The sequence below is a fragment of the Balaenoptera physalus genome (genome assembly GCF_965194825.1).
Source record: "Balaenoptera physalus genome assembly, chromosome: 13".
NCBI lineage: Eukaryota > Metazoa > Chordata > Mammalia > Artiodactyla > Balaenopteridae > Balaenoptera > Balaenoptera physalus.
The window spans coordinates 100839668-100862180 of record NC_138892.1 but is presented as its reverse complement, the minus strand read 5'-3'; the positions used below and the strand labels follow the sequence as shown (position 1 = coordinate 100862180).

The following is a 22513-nucleotide window of genomic DNA, read 5'->3' as shown; positions in this document are numbered from 1 at the left end:
GGCCATGTTAGGAATTTTTTGCTTTCTTGTTTTTATTTTATTTATTTATTTTTGGCCATGCTATGTGGCTTGTGGGATTGAACCTGGGCCCACCGCAGTGAAAACGCTGAGTCCTAACCACTGGACCACCAGGGAAATCCCAGGAGTTTTTTGAAATTGTGAAAATATGTGAAAAATTTCCCTAGTCTCCATAGTCCCACATATATTCAATTCTAGGATTCATTTTAGTAAAAGTTAAGTCATAAAATCATTGTTAACAGTTTTGCAGGAAAGCCCCTGAAAGTCCTCAAAGGCATGTTATATTTTTAACATGAAGAGAAAATAGATGGTAGAAACTAGTCAGAAAACGTATTGGCATTGGAGAACCACCCTTTTGCAGATATTTAACAATTCTTTGGTGTAAAATCATGGAGTTTGATGGGGTACGACTTGAACTTGGAGATTTCTCAAGGTCCTTTTCAAACTTTTGGATGTATTTAGAATAATATTTGATATTCTGGGAATTCCGTGGTGGTCCAGGGGTTAGGACTCGGTGCTTTCATTGCTGAGGGTAGAGGTTCAATCTCCAGCCGGGGAACTAAGATCCCGCAAGTGACGTGGTGTGGCCAAAAAAAAAAAAAAAGTATTCGATATTCTAACAGATCTTGTAAATACAATATTAATGAATTTTATTTACCTAGCTGTTTATTTAAAATTATACTTCCAGGCAGAAATTTAATCTCAGCTTTCATCTATACGAATGTCATTGCCGAGTTGTCCTCTCATATGGGCTCTGGGTAGTTTTTTTTTTTAAAGAAATTCACGTTCTTTTATTTATTTATTTATTTATTTATGGCTGTGTTGGGTCTTCGTTTCTGTGCGAGGGCTTTCTCTAGTTGCGGCAAGTGGGGACCACTCTTCATCGCGGTGCGCGGGCCTCTCACCATCACGGCCCCTCTTGTTGCGGAGCACAGGCTCCAGACGCGCAGGCTCAGTAATTGTGGCTCACGGGCCCAGTTGCTCCGTGGCATGTGGGATCTTCCCAGACCAGGGCTCGAACCCGTGTCCCCCTCATTGGCAGGCAGATTCTCAACCACTGCGCCACCAGGGAAGCCCTCTGGGTAGTTTTTTGGCCTGTGTATAAGCAGCTGTAGTCGTGGAATGGGGATCTCAGACAGTGGGTGGAGTTATATCTGCTCAGGTGTATATCAGTTTAATGTGATTAACTCTTCTCCATTATCTTGCATGGCAGGCTGACATGTTTTCTTTTGTTCTTCCGCTTGGATTGCCTCCTGTGGGCTATGTATTTATTATCTCTAACCTTATATTTAGTTAGACTTCTAGCTTCCACTCTTCTCATTTCTACTTGCTGTTCGTTGTCTTCAAGTTACCTGCCATTGTGGCTGTCATAGAGTCGGGATTTGGTCTCATATTTTATTTGCTCGCCCTCATTAGCATTTCTTCTATGGTTTCTCAGAGTTCTTATGCATGTTCTGCCGTTTTTATTCTTCTTAAAATGTTAGACCTTTGATTAAGGAAAATAAATGCTGAAAATTAATAAAATTTTGTAAGCCAAAAAAAAAAAAAAAGACCCCAAACACATAAAATTCTTAAAAGAAGTTTCTACTTACCTATCTCCATTAACATAAGAATTTATAAATTAACAAGGGAGGTTCTGATATCATTGCTGGAGGCATTTATTGATGCTCCCAGCTTTACCCTGGGGAATTATGTGCGGGTGTACACACACACACACACACATCCTTGCATAGACATGGTGGCCAATAAATCAGAAGATTTGAGAAATATTTTTTTCTAACTCACGATTAATTTTTGGTTGGTACTTTCTCTGGTTTAAGGTGTAGCATTTACAAAGTGAATATGGGAAAGTCATTTCCTTCTAAGACTTTCCTAAGTATGTGTTTTTCTCCGTAGGAACGTCCCTTCACTGGAGCCACAAACCTACTCCGTCATTGGATGCCAGCCCTTGGTCTGAGCCTGAGGCTGTAGATGTGGAACTGACGGCGTATGTGTTGTTGACCTGGCTCAGCAAAGCCAACTTGACTCAAAATGAGATAAAGAAGGCCACTGGCATAGTGGCTTGGTTGGTCAAGCAGCAAAATGCATATGGAGGGTTCTCCTCCACTCAGGCAAGTAGCCTGCTCTTCTGCCACTCATCAGGTAGGGTTAGATCCCATGTGGAGAGAGAGGAAAAACCAGGATTAGATCTCGTGTGGAGAGAGAGGAAAAACTATTGCCCTTGCCCTCTAGGTCCAGGGACTAATCACTCTATAGAAAGGGAGAAAATCATGCGAAAAATATATAGAAGGGTTCATAAAATTAGGTCATTTGAGCACATAAATAGTACTCTATGCATTTAAGTCTCTTTCTTTGTAGAGTATGAAACATCATGAAATCTATGTTCTACATGTAAAGAGGACATGTATAATTATGGCTAGATTTACATAGTCACAAACTAGAAAGCCAGTTATGGGGTCTGTAAGCATCAAAGCAAGATTTTACGGGTATACCTCCTATTTCAGGTATTGGAAAGCTGGTGGGATAGAGTCTTTAAAAAGTTTACAACCTAGAAAGAAAGCTAGGAAAAGTTGTATATATTACATAGCAGGATCTGGTTACAGAACAAAGATACAAAAGTTACAAAATATTGAATTTCAAGAGGGAGAGAGACCTCATATCAGCTTGAGGGGTAAGAAAAGTCTTCACAGGGGAATGGCACTTGAGGGAGATCTAAAGGGACATGTAAAAATTTTAGGCAACTATTGAAAGGAAGGGGGAATAGTCTGAGTAGAGACACCCATTTGCAAAACCGTAGAATGGCTGTTGGGAAAACTGGTTTAGCTGAAGCATAAAGGGACTTAGTTGAAAAGGTAAGGTAGCTTCGTATTATGAAGGGCCTTGCATGTCAGGCTCAGTTTCTGCCTAATTCTGAGGAGCCATTAATTTTTTTAAACTTTGTTTCAGAAAGATTAATCTGTCCCTTGGATATGGGATGATTTAGAGGAGAGAGACACTGGATTTGAAGAGATCAGGAGACTATTTCATTTGTCTAGGTTAGGGGTAAAGAGAAATCGAATTGGTGGGGTGGCAGTAGGGAAAAAAGGAGGTGGAATTGTATGATAAATTCAAATAATGTCATAAAAGTCATCTTAGATGATCACAGAGAGAATAGCCATTAATTCATTTGTTCTGTAAATAGTATTAAATCCCTACTCTTTCCACGTCACTGATGATACAGAGGTAAACAAGAAAACACATTTTTTGTTCTCATAGTGATTATAGTATGACTTGTTGAAATTAGGGCCAGTTTCACTGAGGATGTAACATGTAAAGTAGACCTGGAAGAATGAACAGATTTTAATAGATGGAGTGCCTGGTGTAGATGTTAAGAGATGATGTTAAGACCTTGCATATGGTAATGACTTAATTGGAATTTTAAAAAGTTGTATGGTACTATGTTTCCTTGTTTCAGGGAAATTCTTGGCCAAAGATCAGGAAAGATTTCCTTCTTCTTGCTGAGCCCTAAATAATCATAATATATAATTTTAGAAAGCAGAGGATGGAATGTTTAGAATTCTCCGTGACAGATATATGCCAGAGTTGCTTTTCAATAAAATCCTTGGCTATTACAAGAAGTCACATATCACCCACTTTGGTTTTTAGGTGATGGTGAGGTCCCATTCCTTGAATTGTCTCCACATGCCCAAGGAATAAAGAAAGCCCTCCTGGGCTCCAGGTCACAGAGCATAGACAAAAAGTTGTTTGTAGATGGCCAAGCTGCACAGATATAACTTGTTCACAGCTTTCCCTGGGTTGATACCTGTCTTCCTATCTTTATATGACAGTGTGATGTCTAAATATGACTGTTCTTTTTTGTTTGGGATAGGGAGAAGTGGGGTTCCTTTATTCTGCAGTAGATATTTGACAAAGTTTCGAGCATACAGAAATTCCATAACACAGAGTGAGATATGACAATTTTGCAGAATATCTCATTCTTTTTTTCTTTCCTCCGGTTGTAATTTATATAAATCATGTTTTCAGAAAGGAAAGGCTCACACTTTTTACGTGATGCCATGCTCTCTTAGAAACAGTTTATCTGTCTTATTCCCAGATGAAGAAAAGATTGTCACATGTCATAATGGCTAAGAAGCTTTGTCCTTCAAGGAGGGGTTTTCCAAGGATCCCCTGATACCCTGTGCCACAGAAGATCATTATGCAATTAAATAACTTTGAAGAGCATGCAATTTTTAGGGTTATCAAGTTACTGCTGTTTCTTCCCCAAATAAGGAAGTTGCAAAATATATATTGAGCAGTGATCCACTCACTTTTTGTTTTTGGGTTTTTTTTTACCAATTAAAAAAAAATTGGAGTATAGTTGCTTTACAATGTTGCATTAGTTTCAGCTGTACAGCAAAGTGAATCAGTTATACGTATAGCTATATATATACTCTTTTTTGGATTCTCTTCGATCCACTTACTTCTAACAATAGCCCGTTCTGAAGCTAGGTTTCATTGCTGAATATAAATATATGAAATTAGCCTAATGACCCATGAGTGTTCAAGAATGACTTGATGGTGATTTTCTATGCAGGTAAGATATTATGATTTCTACGTTAGCTTCCCCAGCATTGGTGAATGTGGTTCTTAGATACTTAGAGGAGGTATCATCCAAGCTAGTGAACAACAATCAGGTGTGTAGGTTACAGGGTTGTTGGAGGTTAGTTCCAATGGCCCACAAAACAGTAAGCATATGCCTGATGCCTGATTGTTTTCCTCAGGATACTGTAGTTGCTCTCCAAGCTCTTGCCAAGTATGCCACTACTGTCTATGTGCTGTCTGAGGAAGTCAACCTGGCTGTAAAATCCGCTCAGAATTTCCAGCACACTTTCAACGTTCAAGCTGCCAACCGGTTGGTGTTTCAGCAGGAGACTCTGCCCGATATCCCCGGGGTGTACACCTTGGAGGCCTCAGGCCAGGGCTGTGTCTATGTGCAGGTAAGCAGGGCTCCAGGAGGACTAGTGTGCGTTGGGAAGGAGAGTCTGAGGGCATCTCTGCCTCTAGTAGAACCTTCTCTCATCTACCTTATTTGCAAGGAAAGTCGTTCGAACCGTACCCTCTTTTTATTTTTTATTTCTTTTTTATTGGAGTAAAGTTGCTTTACAATGTTGTGTTACTTTCTGCTGTACAGCAAAGTGAATCAGCCACATGTATACATCTATCCCCTCTTCCTTGGATTTCCTTCCCATTTAGGTCATCACAGAGCACTGAGTAGTGTTTCCTGTGCTGTACAGTCGGTTCTCATTAGTTATCTATCAAACAGAACAATCTTTAAAATCCTTCCCAACTCTGATCTGGTTATCTGTTTCCTCCAACTAGACGGTGCTGAGATATAACATTCTGCCTCCTAAAAGTGTGGAGGCCTTTAGTCTTAGTGTGGAAATAGCGAAAGCTCGGTGTGAGCAACGCACTTCACCTCGATCCTTGGCTCTGACCATCCATACCAGGTGAGGACAGCGGAGGTGCGGTGGGGGGCACCTAGACCATGGAAGCTGAGCTGGAGAGAGAGAGAGAGAGAGAGTGTGTGTGTGTGTGTGTGTGTGTGTGTTTGTGTGTTGCAGATGCACAGTGTGCCGAGAGGGAAGATAATGGACTCACACAGGTTTGCTTCTTTCTGCCCTCAGTTATGTGGGGAGTCGCAGCTCTTCCAATATGGTTATTGTGGAAGTAAAGATGCTTTCCGGGTTCAGTCCCATGGAAGGCACCAAACAGTTAGTAAGTTGCTTCTGTTTTCTATCTCTGAGGGGGGCTTTTTATTATAGCTTTTAATTATCATTAAAAAGCTGGTGAAATGGGCATCATGGTTTATACATACAACTCATGATTGTATTATCTAAATGGGCTACAAAGGTGCACCAGATATATGATATGGAACCTGTTATAGTCTTGGTTCCTTTTTCTTACCTTTTCCACAGTATATATTGTTTCTGCAACCATGGCAGAGCTTTGGAAGATTACTCTAGGGGATAGGGAAGGCTCTGGCTCTCAGTCTCCTTTTTTTTCTCCTTTCTTATTCAGCTTCTCCAGCAATCACTGGTGAAGAAGGTTGAATCTGGACCTGACACACTCAACATCTACTTGGAAGAGGTAGGGATCAGGAACCGAACCAAAGAGCTTGATCGCTTATGTGTCTTTTCAACTTCCCTTCTAATGTACATGTACTAGTGTCACACACACGAGGACGAGGAACCTGGGAGATGGAGTTCACAACCACGAGATGAACTCTACTGGTGTACCATAACATACCCCTTTGCATCTCCAGGACAGCACTATCTAACAGATACAAAATGGGAGCCATCTGTGTTCTTTAAAAATTTCTAGTAGCCACATTAAAAAAATTAAAGAGAAACAGATAAAATTAATTTAATTATATATTTTATTCAATTTTATATACCCAAAATGTTTTTTTATTTCACCATGTAATTAACATACACAAGTGTGAATGAGGTATCTACATTTTTTCTTTTTCTTACTACATCTTTGAAATCCAGTACGTGTTTTACACCGACAGCACATCTCACTTCTGACTGGCCACATTTCAAGTGCTTAATACCCACACGCAACATGACAACTCTGGAGAATAACAGAGTGGTTAATAGCTGAGGCTCTGATGCCAGAGTGCTTGGGTTAAAATCCTGGTTCTAACATTGGCTGCAATTGTTGGATGATTGTTTCCTCATCTGTAGAATGAGGGTAGGTAGTGGTAAAAATAGTTACCTATCTCACAGAGTGGTTGAAAGAATTAAGTGACTTAAGACATGAAAAGATATTTGGAATTGTACCTGGTATGGAGTAAACCCTCCATAAACATTAGCAATTATTATTATTATATTATAATGTAATGTTAATGTTAATTAATTTTCATTAGACATTGCATGTAACTTTTCATTTCAACCAAATAAGGAGTTCTCAAGGACTAGTAGTATTCTAAAAACTGTTACGATGCTTATTTCATCATACTCTATTTAGCACAAGGAAGAAAGGTGGCATTATTATATAACTGACAGACAAGACTATCTCCAATTAAAATTAACTGTTGTTAGTAATGTTTTCCACTCCCACACCAACTAATTCATCTTACTGTAGTTTTCTTATCTGCCAGGGGGTGGCTCTTTAGGGTAAGTCCTGTATAGTTTCTTTTGAGACAACTCTGGTTAGTGTATCAGGAAAAACCCTGAAATCATGATATTGTAGTTGTTTAAACATTTTGCAAAGTTTATGATGCTTTCATACACACCGTCTTTGAGTCTCACACGGCACCCCTCCTTCTACGTAAGGAGGCTGAGGCTGAATTGATAAGAGTGAGTGTGCTTGTCAAGTCAGCCTGTTTGTCAGTGTCTAAGCTGGGAGTAGCACCTGGGGATTCTAATTTCCATGACACCATTCCTGAGACTGCAATGGCGGGCCGGTCAGTGTATCCAGCCAGCTTTGTCAGCTTCTAATCTGAGACATCAAGTCGAATGGTCTAAAAGCCAACCGTCATGATTATATCTGTGACTATTTCCTTTTTCTATGTATCTTCTCCCCTTTTGTCTTGATCAGCATCACCAGAGGACAATCTGATTCACATTTAACAAGTTATTCTTGGTTTTATTCCTCTTCTCTGTTGTTTTTTGTTATTTGCTTGCTTGGTTTGGGGGGGTCTGTTTCATTAATTTCTTCATTATTTCTTTTCTTTATTTTGGGCTGAAGGGAAGGGGAAAGGACATTTTTTGTTATTCTTTGTCTAACTTCTTAAGTTGAATGCCGATTTGTTTATTTTTAGTCTTTCTTATTTTCTGATGAATATGAACTATAAATTTCCCTCTAAGTATATTCTGTCTTTGTCCCACAATTTTTGACAAGCATTGTTTTTATTACCATTTAGTTCTATATCTTAATTTTGGGGGAAATTCATGGGATATTTAAAGCCATCTTTTTGTTACTAATTTCTAATTTTATTGCATTATGGTCTGAGATCATGATAGTGAGCCTCTGAAATGCATAGAAGTTTCTTTTGTGACCTAATATATGGTCTTTTTTGGAAATGTTCATTGTGTGCTCCAAAAGAATGTCCATTCCCTTTCTCTTGGGTATGGATTTGATCTAGATCTAAAAGTCCAAGATGATTATTTCTGTTGTTCATGTCTTTGTTAACTCTGCTTATTTTTCTGCTCAATTTATCAGTTTTGGAAAAGGGCTTGTTAAAATTTCTAATTACAATTATTGATTTGTCCTTTATCCATTTATCTAAGCAATTCTGTCAGTTGTTTCTTGATATATTTTTCAACTATATAATTAGGTATGTATATGTTATGAACATATCTTTTTCAGTTTTCCTTTTATTAGTATACACTGTGCTTCTTTTACACTAATTATATATGTGTATGTGTGTGTGTATATATATATATATATATATATATATATATATATATATATATATATATAATTTCTCTGCTTTAGATTTCTACGTACACATGCACTTTTTTTTTTTTGCCTTAGATTCTATTTGATCAGATATTAAGCCTGCTATCCCAGCTTTCTTTTGGTTTATATTAGTCATTTACTTTAAATCTTTATGGTAACTAAATGATCAACGAGAACAGTGGTTCCAAAGATTTTTTTCCAGGACCCCTCTCTACTCTTAAATGACCTCAAAGAGCTTGTGGTGATGTGGGTTACATTTACTGACATTTAACTTATTAGAAATTAAAACTGAGAAAAATACTAAAATATTTATTGTCATTTAAAAACAACAAAGATAAACTCACTACATTTTAATATAATATTTTATGAAAAATGTATTTCCCAAAACAAAAAAAATGAGAATAGCAGATTGTTTTATGTTTTTGCTTTAATATTTAGCTTAATCAAAGAGAGTGAAGTTCTCCCATCTGCTTCTGCATTCAATCTGTTGCAATATCACACATCAGGTAGCTCCCTTACACTAGTACAATGAAAGAAAATGAGAGTGAAAAAGGCAAATAACGTCTTAGTATTATTCCAAAAAGAGTTCTGATCTCACAGGCTGCCAGATACAGTCTTAAGGATCCCTGGGAGTTCCTGGACCATGCTTTTAGAAGCACTGTACCTAAAGAAATCTCTTTGGAAATATCTTCCAATTAGGTGTTTCTAACTTCTTATTTAAATTTACAACATAGGGACTTCCCTGGCGGTCCAGTGGTTAGGACTCAACTCCTCCACTGCAGGGGTCACAGGTTTGATCCCTGGTTGGGAAACTAAGATCCTGCAAGCCACGCTGTGCAGCAAAAATAAAATAAAAGTAAATAAATACATAAATTTACAACATAAATCTTATTTTCTTTTTATATTAGATTAATTTATGCAATTGTTTTGAACTCTCCATTTATTCACTTATTCAACAAATATTTATTGAGCCACCAATATATGCCAGATACTCTTCGATGTGATAGAGATGCAGCAGTAAAAACAGTAGACATGACCCCTGCCCTCATGGACTTGATATTCTAATGGAGAGACAAGCAATATGCAAATTTTAAAAGTACATATATATGTGCACACACACACACATATTCAGGAATAATTTTAGTAGTAATCAGTACTACGCAGGAGTGTGGTGGGGCTAGGCCAGGATGTGATTGTTTTAAAGTAACGTGGTCAGGGGACTTCCCTGGCGGTCCAGTGGTTAAGACTCCACCTTCCAATGCAGGGGGTGCGGGTTCCATCCCTGGTTGGGGGAGCTAAGATCCAACATGCCGCAGCCAAAAAACCAAAACAGAAAAAAACCCAGAAGCAATATTGTAACAAATTCAATAAAGACTTTAAAAATGGTCCACGTCAAAAAAATCTTAAAACCATAAATAGATAAAGTAAGGTGGTCAGGAAAGGCCTCTCTGAGGAGACGTCATTTGATCGGAGACCTGAATGAAGAGAGAAAGGCGATCGGGAGCATACAGGTGTTGGAGTGAAGTGGAAGCCTCCGTTCCTTTGGCCACTTCACTTAATTTAGTGGAGGAGCCACGGGTTAGAGTAGACCAAGAACAAACCCATTTTACAGAAGGACCAGGAAGCGGTAAGATGCTAAGAAGAAAAAGCCAGGAAGATAGCAGGAGGCAATATTAGGAGTGGCATAGAGCAGAGGTAGAAGGGCTTCAGAAAATCTGTGTGAAGACAGCAAGAGTCTTTTAACCTCCACCTGACAGAGATGTTATTTTCACTTTTGTTTTAATGTGATGTTTGTCTGTCTTCCCCACAGCTTAGTAAGAAGACTCAGACCTATACCTTCACCATCAGCCAAAGCCTGTTGGTCACCAACCTCAAACCAGCAACCATCAAAGTCTATGACTACTACCTACCAGGTGATGGCCAAGATTTATCTGCATCTCGCAACATACTTCTACCTCATTCTTCATGATATCTTTCTTAATTTTACGGATACTCCTTTCCAAGCCAAGTGCACATAATTACATTATCTGATCTCCTAAAGCATTTTAAATCAATTACATGCCACTTAAAAAAGTCTTCTGCACTAGACATATTTTATACAACGTGGTCCATAGACTGAAAGAACGATGTTTTCTAAAGACTAACTATTCTTAATATTTTTGCTGCAATGACTAATTTACTACAGGTGTGCAAATATTAGTCATTGGAAACTTGCTGTAATTCTGAACGTGCTCATAACCTGTAGAAATCTTTTGAAGAGGGTTAAAGCAGTAACTTTTATGTAGTATTTTCTCTCTGTAGTATTAGGCCTGCAATATAATAATATATGTCATTTAATTTTACAGATGAACAGGCAACAATTCAGTATTCTGATCCCTGTGAATGAGGTAAGCCCAGAAGAAAGAAGGCTGGGCTTTTGGGGTAGGGTGGCAGTATTCAGAAGTTAAGGAGACGTTCTTCTGAGTTAAGGGTATTATCTTTTGGAAGCTTATTTTTGATAAAGTGGACTTTACTTTTTTGTCCTGAACTCTTTTATTAAAAAAAACTGAGGTATAGTTGTTGTACAATATGTCCTAAACTCTTGAAGAGAGAATAATCATCTCCATAGTTCACATCAGAAAAAGTTAATAGTGGCATTTGTATGAGGGGTTCTATGTGATTTTTAAAAACAGTATTTTCTTTTTTTGGCTGAAAATTTTCCTAATTATTACATTATATATCTTTTTATATAAAAATACTAAGACAAAAGTACAGATTACCTGATTCTACTTCCCTGAGATAACACTCTAATAATCCCATCGTGTGTTTTGTGAGATTTTTTTTTTTACTAGTCAGGGAAAAACTCCTCTATCATTGTGAAGACCTTCTGTGTATCATGATGTCTTCTGTCTTGTTTTTTCCCTCCAGGATAGAAGATGGAAAGAGACTAAATGAATTCTCCACGACATTACTGGACAGCATTCTTCTGTCTCTTAAAGCAGAACCCGTTCAATCAAACAATTTGGTTTCTCTTGTTAAAAAACAAAATGCAGGACTTCCCTGGGAGTCCAGTGGTTAAGACTCCACGCTTCCACTGCAGGGAGTGTGTGTTCAATCCCTGGTCAAGGAACTAAGATCCCACATGCTACGTGGTATGGCCAAAAAAAAAAAAAAGCAACCAAATAAAATTGAAAATCGAATGGGCTCTATTAGGTGATTTATGAATTGAGCAGCATTTCTTCTAGCAACCAGAAGGGTGCTCCAAGGGGCTGTACAAAATTGAAGGTGTTTATATAAAGAAGGGTAGGGCAAAGGAGCTCTTAGCAAAAGAAAAGAAAGAATTTTTTTTAGGCCACGACATCTTTTTTGGGGGACTGAGGGGGAGGGAATGGCAAGGGTTTTATGGCATAGATTGCCTCTCCTTCCTCTGGGGGATGGAGAAGGCCCACGTGGCAGATGACCTTGTTGGTGCTGACTGGAAAACTCCAGACTAGTTGATTAAGATTACATTCCTGGGGAAGGTGGAAATGGCAGTTAGGTCAGGTATTAAATCTAGATTTGGTATCAGGGGCTTTAGCACAAGTGACACCATTTTGGGCCTGTGGTTTTTCTCTTTAACACTCTGATTGACTAGTGAGTGGGTAACAGATGGGTAGGCCTGAACCTCAGCTACTTTCTACGACTTCACAGATGCACAGGTGCCGGAATAAAGGGCTGGGGAAGATGGGCTAGGAATCATCACACAAAGGAGGAATTATATGGGAAAGCTCCTTGGGGTAGGGTCATTGGTTTAACCATTCTGTTGAGCCATTTAGGAGACTCTTCAGAGAGGAGATGGTGGTAGAGGGTGTTCCAGGGAAGATAAAAATGTCTTCCTGGAGGTTAAATCTAAGGGAAGATGTAATTTAGGTCTTTGGGAGTAGACTAAAAAGATTTTTTTCTTTTCTTTGAAAAGAAAATCTGTGTGCTCGACTCTGTGCATATTTCTGTGGTTACCAAAGGTTCTGTTTAAAGATATGGTTATTCTTTAACAAAAACTCACGATTTGGCTTCTTCCTTAAACCTTTTGACCCAGACTTCGCAAAGAATCGAGTCAAGTATTCAGAGAGAGGTCCAAAGAGAATCCTAATTAAGGGACTGTGTTCAGCCAGTCTGTCACTGCAGGGCAAGCAGTGATTGATAACAAGAAAAGTGGCTGGCCACAATTCCCTATCATCTCTGCTTTTCTCCGGCCTGATCCCCCCAGCCTTTTCCCACTTGGGATACCTATCATGGTGTAAACTCTTCCTTGGGGCAATGCTTTTGTTTTGGAAACAAGTTTGGAGGCAATGGGATGGGGGTTGGGGAGCGATAAGTGATATTTAAACAGAGAAGATGCTCTAGGTAATTACACCCTTTTACTTTGGATGTCCACGCACTGATCTTGCTCTTCTTAGATCAGAAACTCTGACCAGAAGAGTCAGGGAAAAGTAAGTCCATGATGTAGATATTTCCCTAAACCTAAGGCCACGCTTGCATAAACCATTTGTTCCTTACCTCCTCCACCCTAGACTTTGCCCTGCTCCTCTTAGGAGTTCCCAAAGTGAGAGAAGATGGGGAACATACCCAAAGGAGGTCATCCCTAAGCCTGCCTTTACCCTTCGGTATGATGGGAAGAGAACAGAGAACTCTAGAGAAAAGAGAGCAGTCATGAACGCTCCTCCCACACAGTGAAATCCCCACCCCCCCTGTACTTTTGGGTCTGTAGCTCCTGCCAAAACTTCCCATTTTTTTTGCAATGGAAGGAGGTGGTGGTCCTCAAGATTTAAGAAGTTATATCTGGCCAAAAAAACATATCAAATGATTACAAAAACTATTCTTGTGTCTTTGGGGTTGAAAGAATATCTTATGATTTAATATTATCAACTACACTGAAAAAGGGAATGTTCATGAGAAAATTTACATTCTTCAACTTACTGAAATATAAACGTTTGTGCATATTTGAGAAGCAAGGTGATTTTAAGGCTTAAGTAGTGTTTAGCATTAAAGTGACACTTAGTGTTCTAGTATTTATAGTTAAGTATTCAATACAGGCATTTATTGTATGCCAGGTACTTTGCCAGGCCTGGGAATACAGAGATAAATAAAGTAAGGTTTCTGGGACTTCCCTGGTGGACAGTGGTTGAGAATCTGCCTGCCAATGCAGGGGACATGGGTTCGAGCCCTGGTCCGGAAGATGCCACGTGCCGCGGAGCAGCTAAACCCGTGCGCCACAGCTACTGAAGCCCGCGCGCCTAGAGCCTGTGCTCCACAACAAGAGAAGCCACCGCAATGAGAAGCCCGCGCACTGCAACGAAGAGTAGCTCCCACTCACCGCAACTAGAGAAAGCCCTCGTGCAACAACAAAGACCCAACGCAGCCAAAAACAAATAAATAAAATAAATAAATTTATTTAAAAAAAAAAAAAAAGGTTTCTATCCTTAAGGAGCTCACAGACTATTGAAGTGAGAAAAAAACCAAATCAACAGTCATGATATAGTGAGACAAAAATATAATGATAGAAAAAAGTACATAAAGCTATGGGAGTGCATAGGAGAGGTACCTTCCCAGACTGAGGTGACGGGGTGGTCAGGAAAGGCTTCTCCAGGTTGGTCCCTGAGCTGGATGAGCAACAACCAGAAAAAGAGGGAGCAAGTTTGGGCAAAGTGATCTACGTGCGAAAGGCAAAGAGGTGGAAGAAGACTGGTATTTCCCCAGAGTAGTTCAATGTACTCCTGGATGATGTGTGTGTGTTTGTGTGTGTGTGTCTGTGTCTGTGTGTGTGTCTGTGCGTAAGTAGAGAGAGGTTAGGTCACGAATTGCTTTTTAGAAAGATTATTCTAGGGACTTCCCTGGTGGTCCCGTGGTTAAGACTCTGCACTCCCAATGCGGGGGGCCCAGGCTCAATCCCTGGTCAGGGAACTAGATTCCACATGCTGCAATTAAACGATCCCGTGTGCTGCAACTAAGACCCAGTGCAGCCAAATAAATAAATAAATAAATAAATATTGGGGAAAAGAAAAAAAACTATCAAGGAATTCCCCAGCAGTCCAGTGGTTAGGACTCCATGCTTCCACGGCCAGGGGCCCAGGTTCGATCCCTGGTCAGGGAACTAAGATCTCACAAGCCGCGTGATGTGGCCGAAAAAGAAAAAAAAAAAAACCTATCAAACGTGTGTATTCTATTGATAATACATCATCTTTTTGTGGGAGGTATAGCTTAACTTTAGTTAACAAGTGTCCACAGGAGACATGTTTTCTGTGTGTGTGTGGAGGTAAGTGGATTGGTGGGGGTGTGCATGGAGGGTTAGAAAGGTGGAGAGAAAGAGAAAAAAATTAAAAAGAGAAAAAAATTAAAAAGATAGAAAAAGACAACTATAAAATTACAAGGCTTAGATAAGAAGTCATCTAAAACTGAGGTTTTTAAATCTTTTTTCTACTCTACCATGAATGAGGTGACATTTTCACATGCCATCCTTGCCCTGACTCATCTCTATAAGGAGACCCAGGATTATCTCTAATTCTGGCTTCCAGCATTAATTTACCCACTTAACAAAATATAAGAGTACAACCTCTATGGACAGCAATTTTGCAATAGTTACTGAAATATAAAACATGCACATATTTTGACCTAACAATTACACTTTAAGGAATTCATTTTACAGTTATGCTTGCATCTATGTGTATTGATACATGTTTAAGAATATTGTGGCTGTAAAATACTACAAATAACAAAAATGTTTATCAATGTATCTATATTATATAACAAAGATGCCCATTCAACATAGCTACACAAGGGAATACTATGCAATTGTTAAAGAAGAATATGGCAGCTCTACGCAGCCTCTTATAGAATAACCTCTAAGGTCTATTCTTAGGCCCCAATCCTTGGAGGTACCTTTGTTGTCTTTCTTTTTTCTCACATCCCACATCACATCCATTACGTCAGTAAATCCTATTGGCCCTAGCTTCAAAATATATCCAGTACCTGACCACTTCTCACCTCTTCCACTGTTATCACTCCACTCTACTGCAGATGCTTCCTGACTGGTCCCCATCCTTGTCTCTCATGCCTGTTCTTATCACAGCAGCCAGAGCGATCCTGTTAAAAAATGTAAATCAGATCATATTACTCCTCTACTCAAATCCTCCCAACATTTCTCAGCCAGAGGAAAAGCTGATGTCAGGTTTTATAATCATTACTTGCTTCCTCCCTCCCTCCTCCAGTCCTCCCTTGGCACTCCCACACTTCTTTACACCTCTGACCTCATCTCCCTCTCCTCCCTTCCCGTCTCACTCTGGTCCAGACACACTGCGCTTGCTCTTCCTGTAGGGGAGGGAAAAGTTTCCTTGATCCTCTTGAGGTTCCTGGCTGGGTCTGAAAGTTAAACTGACAGATTAACAGAAGAAAAGCATACACATTTATTTAATATAATTTTGATGTGACTAGGGAGCCTTCATAAGGAAATGAAGACCTGTAGAAATGGCTAAACCCACATATTTTTATGCTAGGTTTGATGAAGAGTGGACAGTCAAGGAGAAATCTGACAGGTCAAAGGGTATGAGGGAAATGTCGAAAACTGGGAGGAACTCAGCAAGACCTGTTTGTTTGGCCCCTTCTTGGCATCTCTGGCTTCAGAGGTAAGGATGTTCTTTTCCTCCAGGTACAGTATAGGGAGAGCGCTTCTCAAATGAGGGTTTATAACCTGTTTCAAGGGAGAAGGGCAGGGAGAAGTTCACTCTGCCCTTCTTGTTTCTGCTGTTTCCTTCTTGTTTTCTGCTGACCTTCAGCTTAAAATATTCAATATGCCAAGATGTCATATTTTGGAGTATCGTGCCCTGAACCGCATGGTTCCTCTAACGCACTGGCACATGATCCCTCTGCCTGGAGCAAATATACACATGGCTGCCTCTCTTCCCTTCATCTCTCTTCTTAAGGACCGTCTTCTTTGTGAGGTCTTCCCTGACAACTGTATTTAAATTCTAGCCCTATACCCAAATTCCCCCAACGCTTTTCCATTTAAAAATTTTCCTCTATTGCACTTGCCATCATTAACATTCCATAGATTTTAGGTTTTATTTGTTTACTGTTCTTCTCCCCCACTAGAATGCAGCCTCCATGAAGGTAAGAATTCTTGCCTGTTTTGTCTACTGATGGACATGCATGAGAGAAAAAAGTGACTGTCTTATAGTAGGTCCTCAAACTATTTTTTGTTGAATACTCAATATATGGAGGACTTAGATGTAGGGTATAAACTACAGAAAAGAGTTAAGGATGATTCCAACATGTCTTTGTCTTGACATCTGGGATTGCCATTTTCTAAGCTGAGGAAGTCTGAGGGAAGAACAGGTTTGCTGCAATTGCTGGTGGTCTGCCATCCATGTCTCTAGAATGCAGTCAGGAAGGAAAACTCAGGCAGGGAGCTTGGATGGGGAGATCTGTTCTCCCTGACTTTGCCAACTCTGACAGTTTCTTTACTCGGATTTATAGTTGTCAAAAAAATGATCCGAAAATTAGAAATAGAGGGAAGAGGTTCCTAGGTGTTCTTTCAGTTTAGTGCTGGGCTTGTGCCTTGCATTGATTTCCTATTGACTGAGTTATTTTACAACCCTGAAGAGGCAGAGGTTAACTCAAACCTGCAAACAGTTCCTCTCCAGTAGTGGAAAAGATAATCCTTAAGGTTATGGGTCATGGTCGAATATGACATTCACCAATTTTCTACTCAACTCAGCAATCTTCTCTAACATCCCTTTATTAAATTGCCTGTAAACATCCAGCTTCTCGAATGCACTTTTAACTGATTTTAGTACCTCACTGGTTCTTTCATTAATTAACAAGTGATATGAAATCTTTGACACATGTTCATTTTATTTTTGTGTGAGAGTTATGATTCTACCTTTTTGAAAATTACACTTGAATGGCGTTTTCACAGAACTGAAAAGCTGCCACTCAAAATGATTCCTGAGCACTTTCTCATTGATTAGCCCAAGCATGTGATACAATAACTTCTCCAGTTGTTAGCAAACAAAGGAGTAAAGAAGTTGGCAGCTGGCTGGACTTTAGGCAGCAGAAAAGGTGTTAAGATTAGCTTCTGTTTTTTGAAATACCGGTTAGCTTCTGTGTTCACTTTCTATTGCTGCTGTAACAATGTGCCACAAGCTTAGTGGTTAAAACAACACAAATTTATTATCTTACAGTTCTGTAGATCAGAAGTCTGACATGCATCTCACTGGGTGAAAACCAAGGTGCTATCAGGAGGCTTTTGTGGATGCGCTAGTGAAGAATCCATTTCCTTTTTTGTTGGTTTGTTTCCAGCTTCTAGAGGCTTCCTGCATTGCTCAGCATATGGTCCCCTTTCACCTTCAAAGCCAGCAATGGCAGGATGCGTCCTTGTCCCATCACATCTCTCAACCTGTCTCTTCTGCCTCTCCATTAACACTTTAAAGGGCTCTTATAATTACATTGGGCTCATCCAGATAATCTAGGATAATCTTCCTATGTTAAGGTCAGGTGATTAGCAACGGTCAACCAATAAAATAATGTAGGAGGTTGCAAATAAAAGTTTATTTGGGGGACTTCCCTGGTGGCACAGTGGTTAAGAATCCGCCTGCCAATGCAGGGGACATGGGTTCGAGCCCTGGTCCAGGAAGATCCCACATGCCATGGAGCAACTAAGCCCGTGTGCCACAACTACTGAGCCTGTGAGCCACAACTACTGAGCCCACGTGCCACAACTACTGAAGCCCACGTGCCTAGAGCCCATGCTCCACAACAAGAGAAGCCACCGCGATGAGAAGTCCGCACGCGGCAACGAAGAGTAGCCCATGCTCGCCTCAACTAGAGGAAGCCCGCACGCAGCAACAAAGACCCAACACAGCCAACAATAAATAAATAAATTAATTAAAAAAAAATTTTAGTTGGGATCTTAAGAATTGCAATTCAGGAGACACATTATTCTGGTAGTCCCAAAAGGATGTTCCAAGGAAGAGAAAGAGTCAGGGGCTTTTAAAGACAAAAAGTCATGAGATTGTTAAAAGCTGCCTGGCGAGAATCGTGATTGGCTCTGATGCGAGTCAGAAAATCATTGTCCTTTAGGAATCATGAGTTGTTTTAGGCTGAGGGCCCCATAAGTATCTTGAGTTTCTAGCAGGTGTTTTGGATGACTTCATCAGGTCAAAAGGTCAAATTCCATCCAGGCGGAGATGTGCATAAGTCATACTTCCTTAATGACCTCCCAGTTCCATTTTAGAGAGCTCTCTTAGCAATAGCAACCCCATTTTGATTTTCCTTTCACACAGCATTATATCCATCTGCAGCTTTAATTCCCCTTTGTCATACCATAACACAGTCATAGGCTTCATGGACGAGGACATCTTTTGGGGCCATTACCTGCTTATCATAGTTTATAAGCCGACAAGGGAGAAAACAGAGAATTTAGGAAAGTGATATATACATTTCTCATCTTTATTTTTTGCTTCGACATCTCCCCAGTATCTATGTAGACTGATCACCAGAGTTATTTCCCTTGTTAACAAAGGCAGGTGGGCCTTCCATTAAGGGTATTTACGATGGCAAATGCCAAACATCTTTGTTCAAATGTTTATGTGTGTGCTAAGCATTTTAAATAGATCTTTTGCACTATTCTATTTTTCACACTGAAAGACGTGATATAGTTGAGCTTTGGAGTCAGACAGACCTGAATTTAAATTCTGACTCAATTACTTACAACTCCCATGAACTCTGAGCAAGTTACCTGATCTTCCTAGCTTTAAATTAAGGATAAACTGTAAATTAAGGATTAACAATAGCTACCAGAAAAGGTTATGGAGAGGGCAGGAGAAGTTCCATCTTGGGCCTAGAAACTTATTTCAAAAAATTTATTTAGTATAATTCTGATGTGACATGGGAGACTTCATAAAGAGATGAAGACTCAAAGAAACAGACGGGTATATTTTTAGGCCAGGTTTGATGAAGCGGCGACAGGCATGGAGGGATAACATAGGTTAAAGAGTACGAGGTAATTGCAGTGACTGCGAAGTTTAGCAAGGCCTGTTTGTTAGGATTCTTCTTTGTGTCCTTTTGTCTTCAGAGATAAGGATTCTCCTTCCCTCCCAGGGCACCTCTCACATGAGGGTTTTATTACCTGTTTCAAGGAAGAAGAGAGAGGAAAGAAGGAGATCAGACTGACTTTCCTGCTTCTGCCATTTTCTCAAATTCCTTCAGCTTAAGATACTCAATATGCCAAGATGCTATATTTTGGGGTAGTGTGTCCTGAACACCACTATGGGTATTAGTGATGAGAAGTGAGAGGTATTCTTTTTTTTTTTTTTTGCTTAACAGCAAACGTTTATTTCTCAAGGTTCTGAAGGCTGGAATTCCAAGATCAAGATGCCGACAGACTCAGTGTCTGGTGAGATCCCTCTTCCTGGTTCATAGACAGTGTCTTCTCACTGTGTGAGAGGTATTCTTATATCTTTTAATTCCACATATTTTTTTTCAGTTGAGAGAAGGGCAAGCACCTAGAAAATTAATTCAGTTAATCAATATTTATTGGATATCTTCTATTTGCCAGGGATTATGAAATGCCCCTCTTCTATATTCATCTTTTAGCTTTCAATTTTTTCCACTTAAAATTGAGGGGATTGCATAATTTTAAAGTTTTTTTTTTTTGCTTTAAAAATATTAGCATCTATAAATTTTCTTAATCTTCATTTTCTCCCAACTAGACCTAGAAGTGGCATACAGAATTGTGGTGGGATAGGGGTGGGATGTGTATGGTGGTTCACATCCACAATTGGTTAAAGTTTGATTTTTTTCCCCTACTTCCTCCCATCCACATTTGCATAAAAATGTGATCACACATGCTTACTTACTTGGTTATTTGTAAATACATGGCAGTAACACCTCTCTTCCTTCACAATTCATTGAACATTGCTGGGCTTAGAAGAGAAGCTTGAAGAATGCTCATTCAATGTTCAGTTGATGTGCAAAATTATATTACTTTCTATTTGTTTTAGTTGCTGCCAAACAGTTGATTTCCTTCAAATCCTGATCTTTCTTTATTCAGATAAGTTTGCAGGGGGAGGGCTTCCATTTCTACACACCAGATAGAATGCATTTCCTTTTCACCTATTTAGGCTAATGGCTTTTCAGTGTTATGCAGAGTAAAGAAATTATTTGGCTTCTATTCAGAAGACAATTTGGTTTGAAAAAGAAAAGGCTAATTCCAGCATAATCATTAAATGAAAATGACAAAGTTTAGCACAAATTTAAAAAAAAAACAAAAAACAAAAAGAGAAAGAAAGGTCAGTTGAAGACTTTCTAGGAATCACAAATTGTTCCGCTCTGTTTAGGTTTAGATAAGCTTTTCAGTATTTCCCAAACTGATAGTCTTTGACAAGGATTTGCTTATGGGTGGAGGTTTTCCTAATACTTCACTTTGCTGTTAATAAATTTCTTTTTTAAGCTGAATTTGTCTTTGGAAAATTGGTTAGACTTATGAATGACCCTGGAAGTCTGGTCTGTCTTGGAGAGAGAAATGAACTTGAAAAGAATTACTGTGAAGTGAGTGATACAAGCCTTTAACATATGAAAATTAAAATAATGGCCCATAATCAATACAACATGCTTTGTGACAGAGTATTTGTAGACTAGATTTATATCAGAAATTCAACAAAATTACACATCATCACTACCTTATCCCCTAACATCATCTAAATGTATAACTTTTAGTAAATGTAGGGGTCCATGACCCAGGAAATAAAAAAAATAATCTTTAGAGATAGAATGAAATTATATGCAATAGTAGTGATTCTGTTCCACTTCTAATGGGGCTGAAGTGGCCATGTACCCTCCAGGTATGAAATCCCATAGGCTATTGGAAAAATGAGTGCATACCCTCTGGCATCTGGATTCCTTCTCCTTGGGATATGTTACAGGCCTTCTTTAAACACTTCACAGTGATAATTCTCCCATGGAAACATGAATAATGTTTCTTGACCTGAATGTCATATAATCTAAAAATTGTCTATAGATAGAACTTTTTCACTGGTGCCAGGAAATCAGCTTAGGCTCACTATATCCATTCTAAGCCTCCGAAAGAGAGCTTTAAACTTCTTTGGCATGCCAAAAATCTAGGTTTGAATTAAATGACTAATGCTTTACCTAGTTTTTACCACGACTTCTCTCTGCCAGAATCTTTTCAATTCATCCTCAGCCAAAGCTGTCATCCATCCTGGCAACGTACCTTTTCACCTCCCCACACGTCATGTCTTTGCTTTTCCAGTCCTTTGGCTGCCCTCCTGTTTCTTCCCTCACATACTTGTCTGACTGGTTCCTAGAAGCTTGGCTGAGATTTTTCTCTGCCATAAATCTGGCTACCACAAATTAAGGGCCCGGTGCCAAAACACACCTCTCTCAATGAAAATCTAAATAGATCTAATATATAAACAAAGAGAATACTTCTATTTTCTTTCTAAAAATAAATCATGCCTTGGTTTTTAAAGGAGAGAATGAAGAGCAGGTTGACAGAGAAAATAACTGGTTAGAACAGAGGTTAGGAGAAGACTTGAGGTAAGAATAGTTACTCAACCATGATAATATCAGAAAAGGCAACAACCGTTATTTATCCACAAGGCAGTCCCTCGCCCCATCCGTAAAGGCTAATGAGGGCAGTTATCTTTGTTCCGTGCACTGATGTAATCTAAGCCTTCAAAACCTGAGCTGCACATAGTAGGTGCTCTAGAAATATTTGCCGCATGTTCAAAGACTAAGAGAATTAAAAACTGATAAAAAATGACAAAGGCCACAGCTTCACCAAATGTTTAGCCTTCCCAAACACAGCCCCATTGTTCTATTCTCTTTATACCCCAAGGCCTCTCCCTTGTTTTTGTCGTTCTCTTTTACATACATATTTAAATCTAAGAACACACACACACACACACACACACACACACACACACACACACACACACCACCCCCCCCCCCCCAAATCCCTGAAATAACAGGCTGAAATGTGTTATTCAAAGCAAGTTATATTGGGCTGTTGCTTTTA

At 39.3% G+C, this 22513-nt stretch overlaps 1 protein-coding gene and 1 long non-coding RNA gene across 2 annotated transcripts in view; one reads left to right on the top strand and one right to left on the bottom strand.

Moving 5' to 3' along the window:
• The window catches only part of A2ML1 (alpha-2-macroglobulin like 1), a 42875-nt gene extending 31233 nt beyond the window's left edge, over positions 1-11642 (top strand). The window contains exons 29-36 of the mRNA XM_082420158.1: positions 1915-2129; positions 4779-4994; positions 5377-5504; positions 5682-5772; positions 6076-6144; positions 10274-10376; positions 10809-10850; positions 11371-11642. Coding sequence (XP_082276284.1) covers positions 1915-2129; positions 4779-4994; positions 5377-5504; positions 5682-5772; positions 6076-6144; positions 10274-10376; positions 10809-10849 — 863 coding nt within the window. The 3' untranslated portion in view covers position 10850; positions 11371-11642. The remainder of the gene's footprint in view (positions 1-1914; positions 2130-4778; positions 4995-5376; positions 5505-5681; positions 5773-6075; positions 6145-10273; positions 10377-10808; positions 10851-11370) is intronic.
• Positions 8-22411, bottom strand: LOC309640944. The gene is made up of 3 exons (XR_014252449.1): positions 15463-22411; positions 1085-1504; positions 8-760 (listed from the first exon to the last, which is right to left on the bottom strand). It is a non-coding gene; the product is annotated as an uncharacterized lncRNA (long non-coding RNA).
• Between the last annotated feature and the right edge of the window lie 102 nt (positions 22412-22513).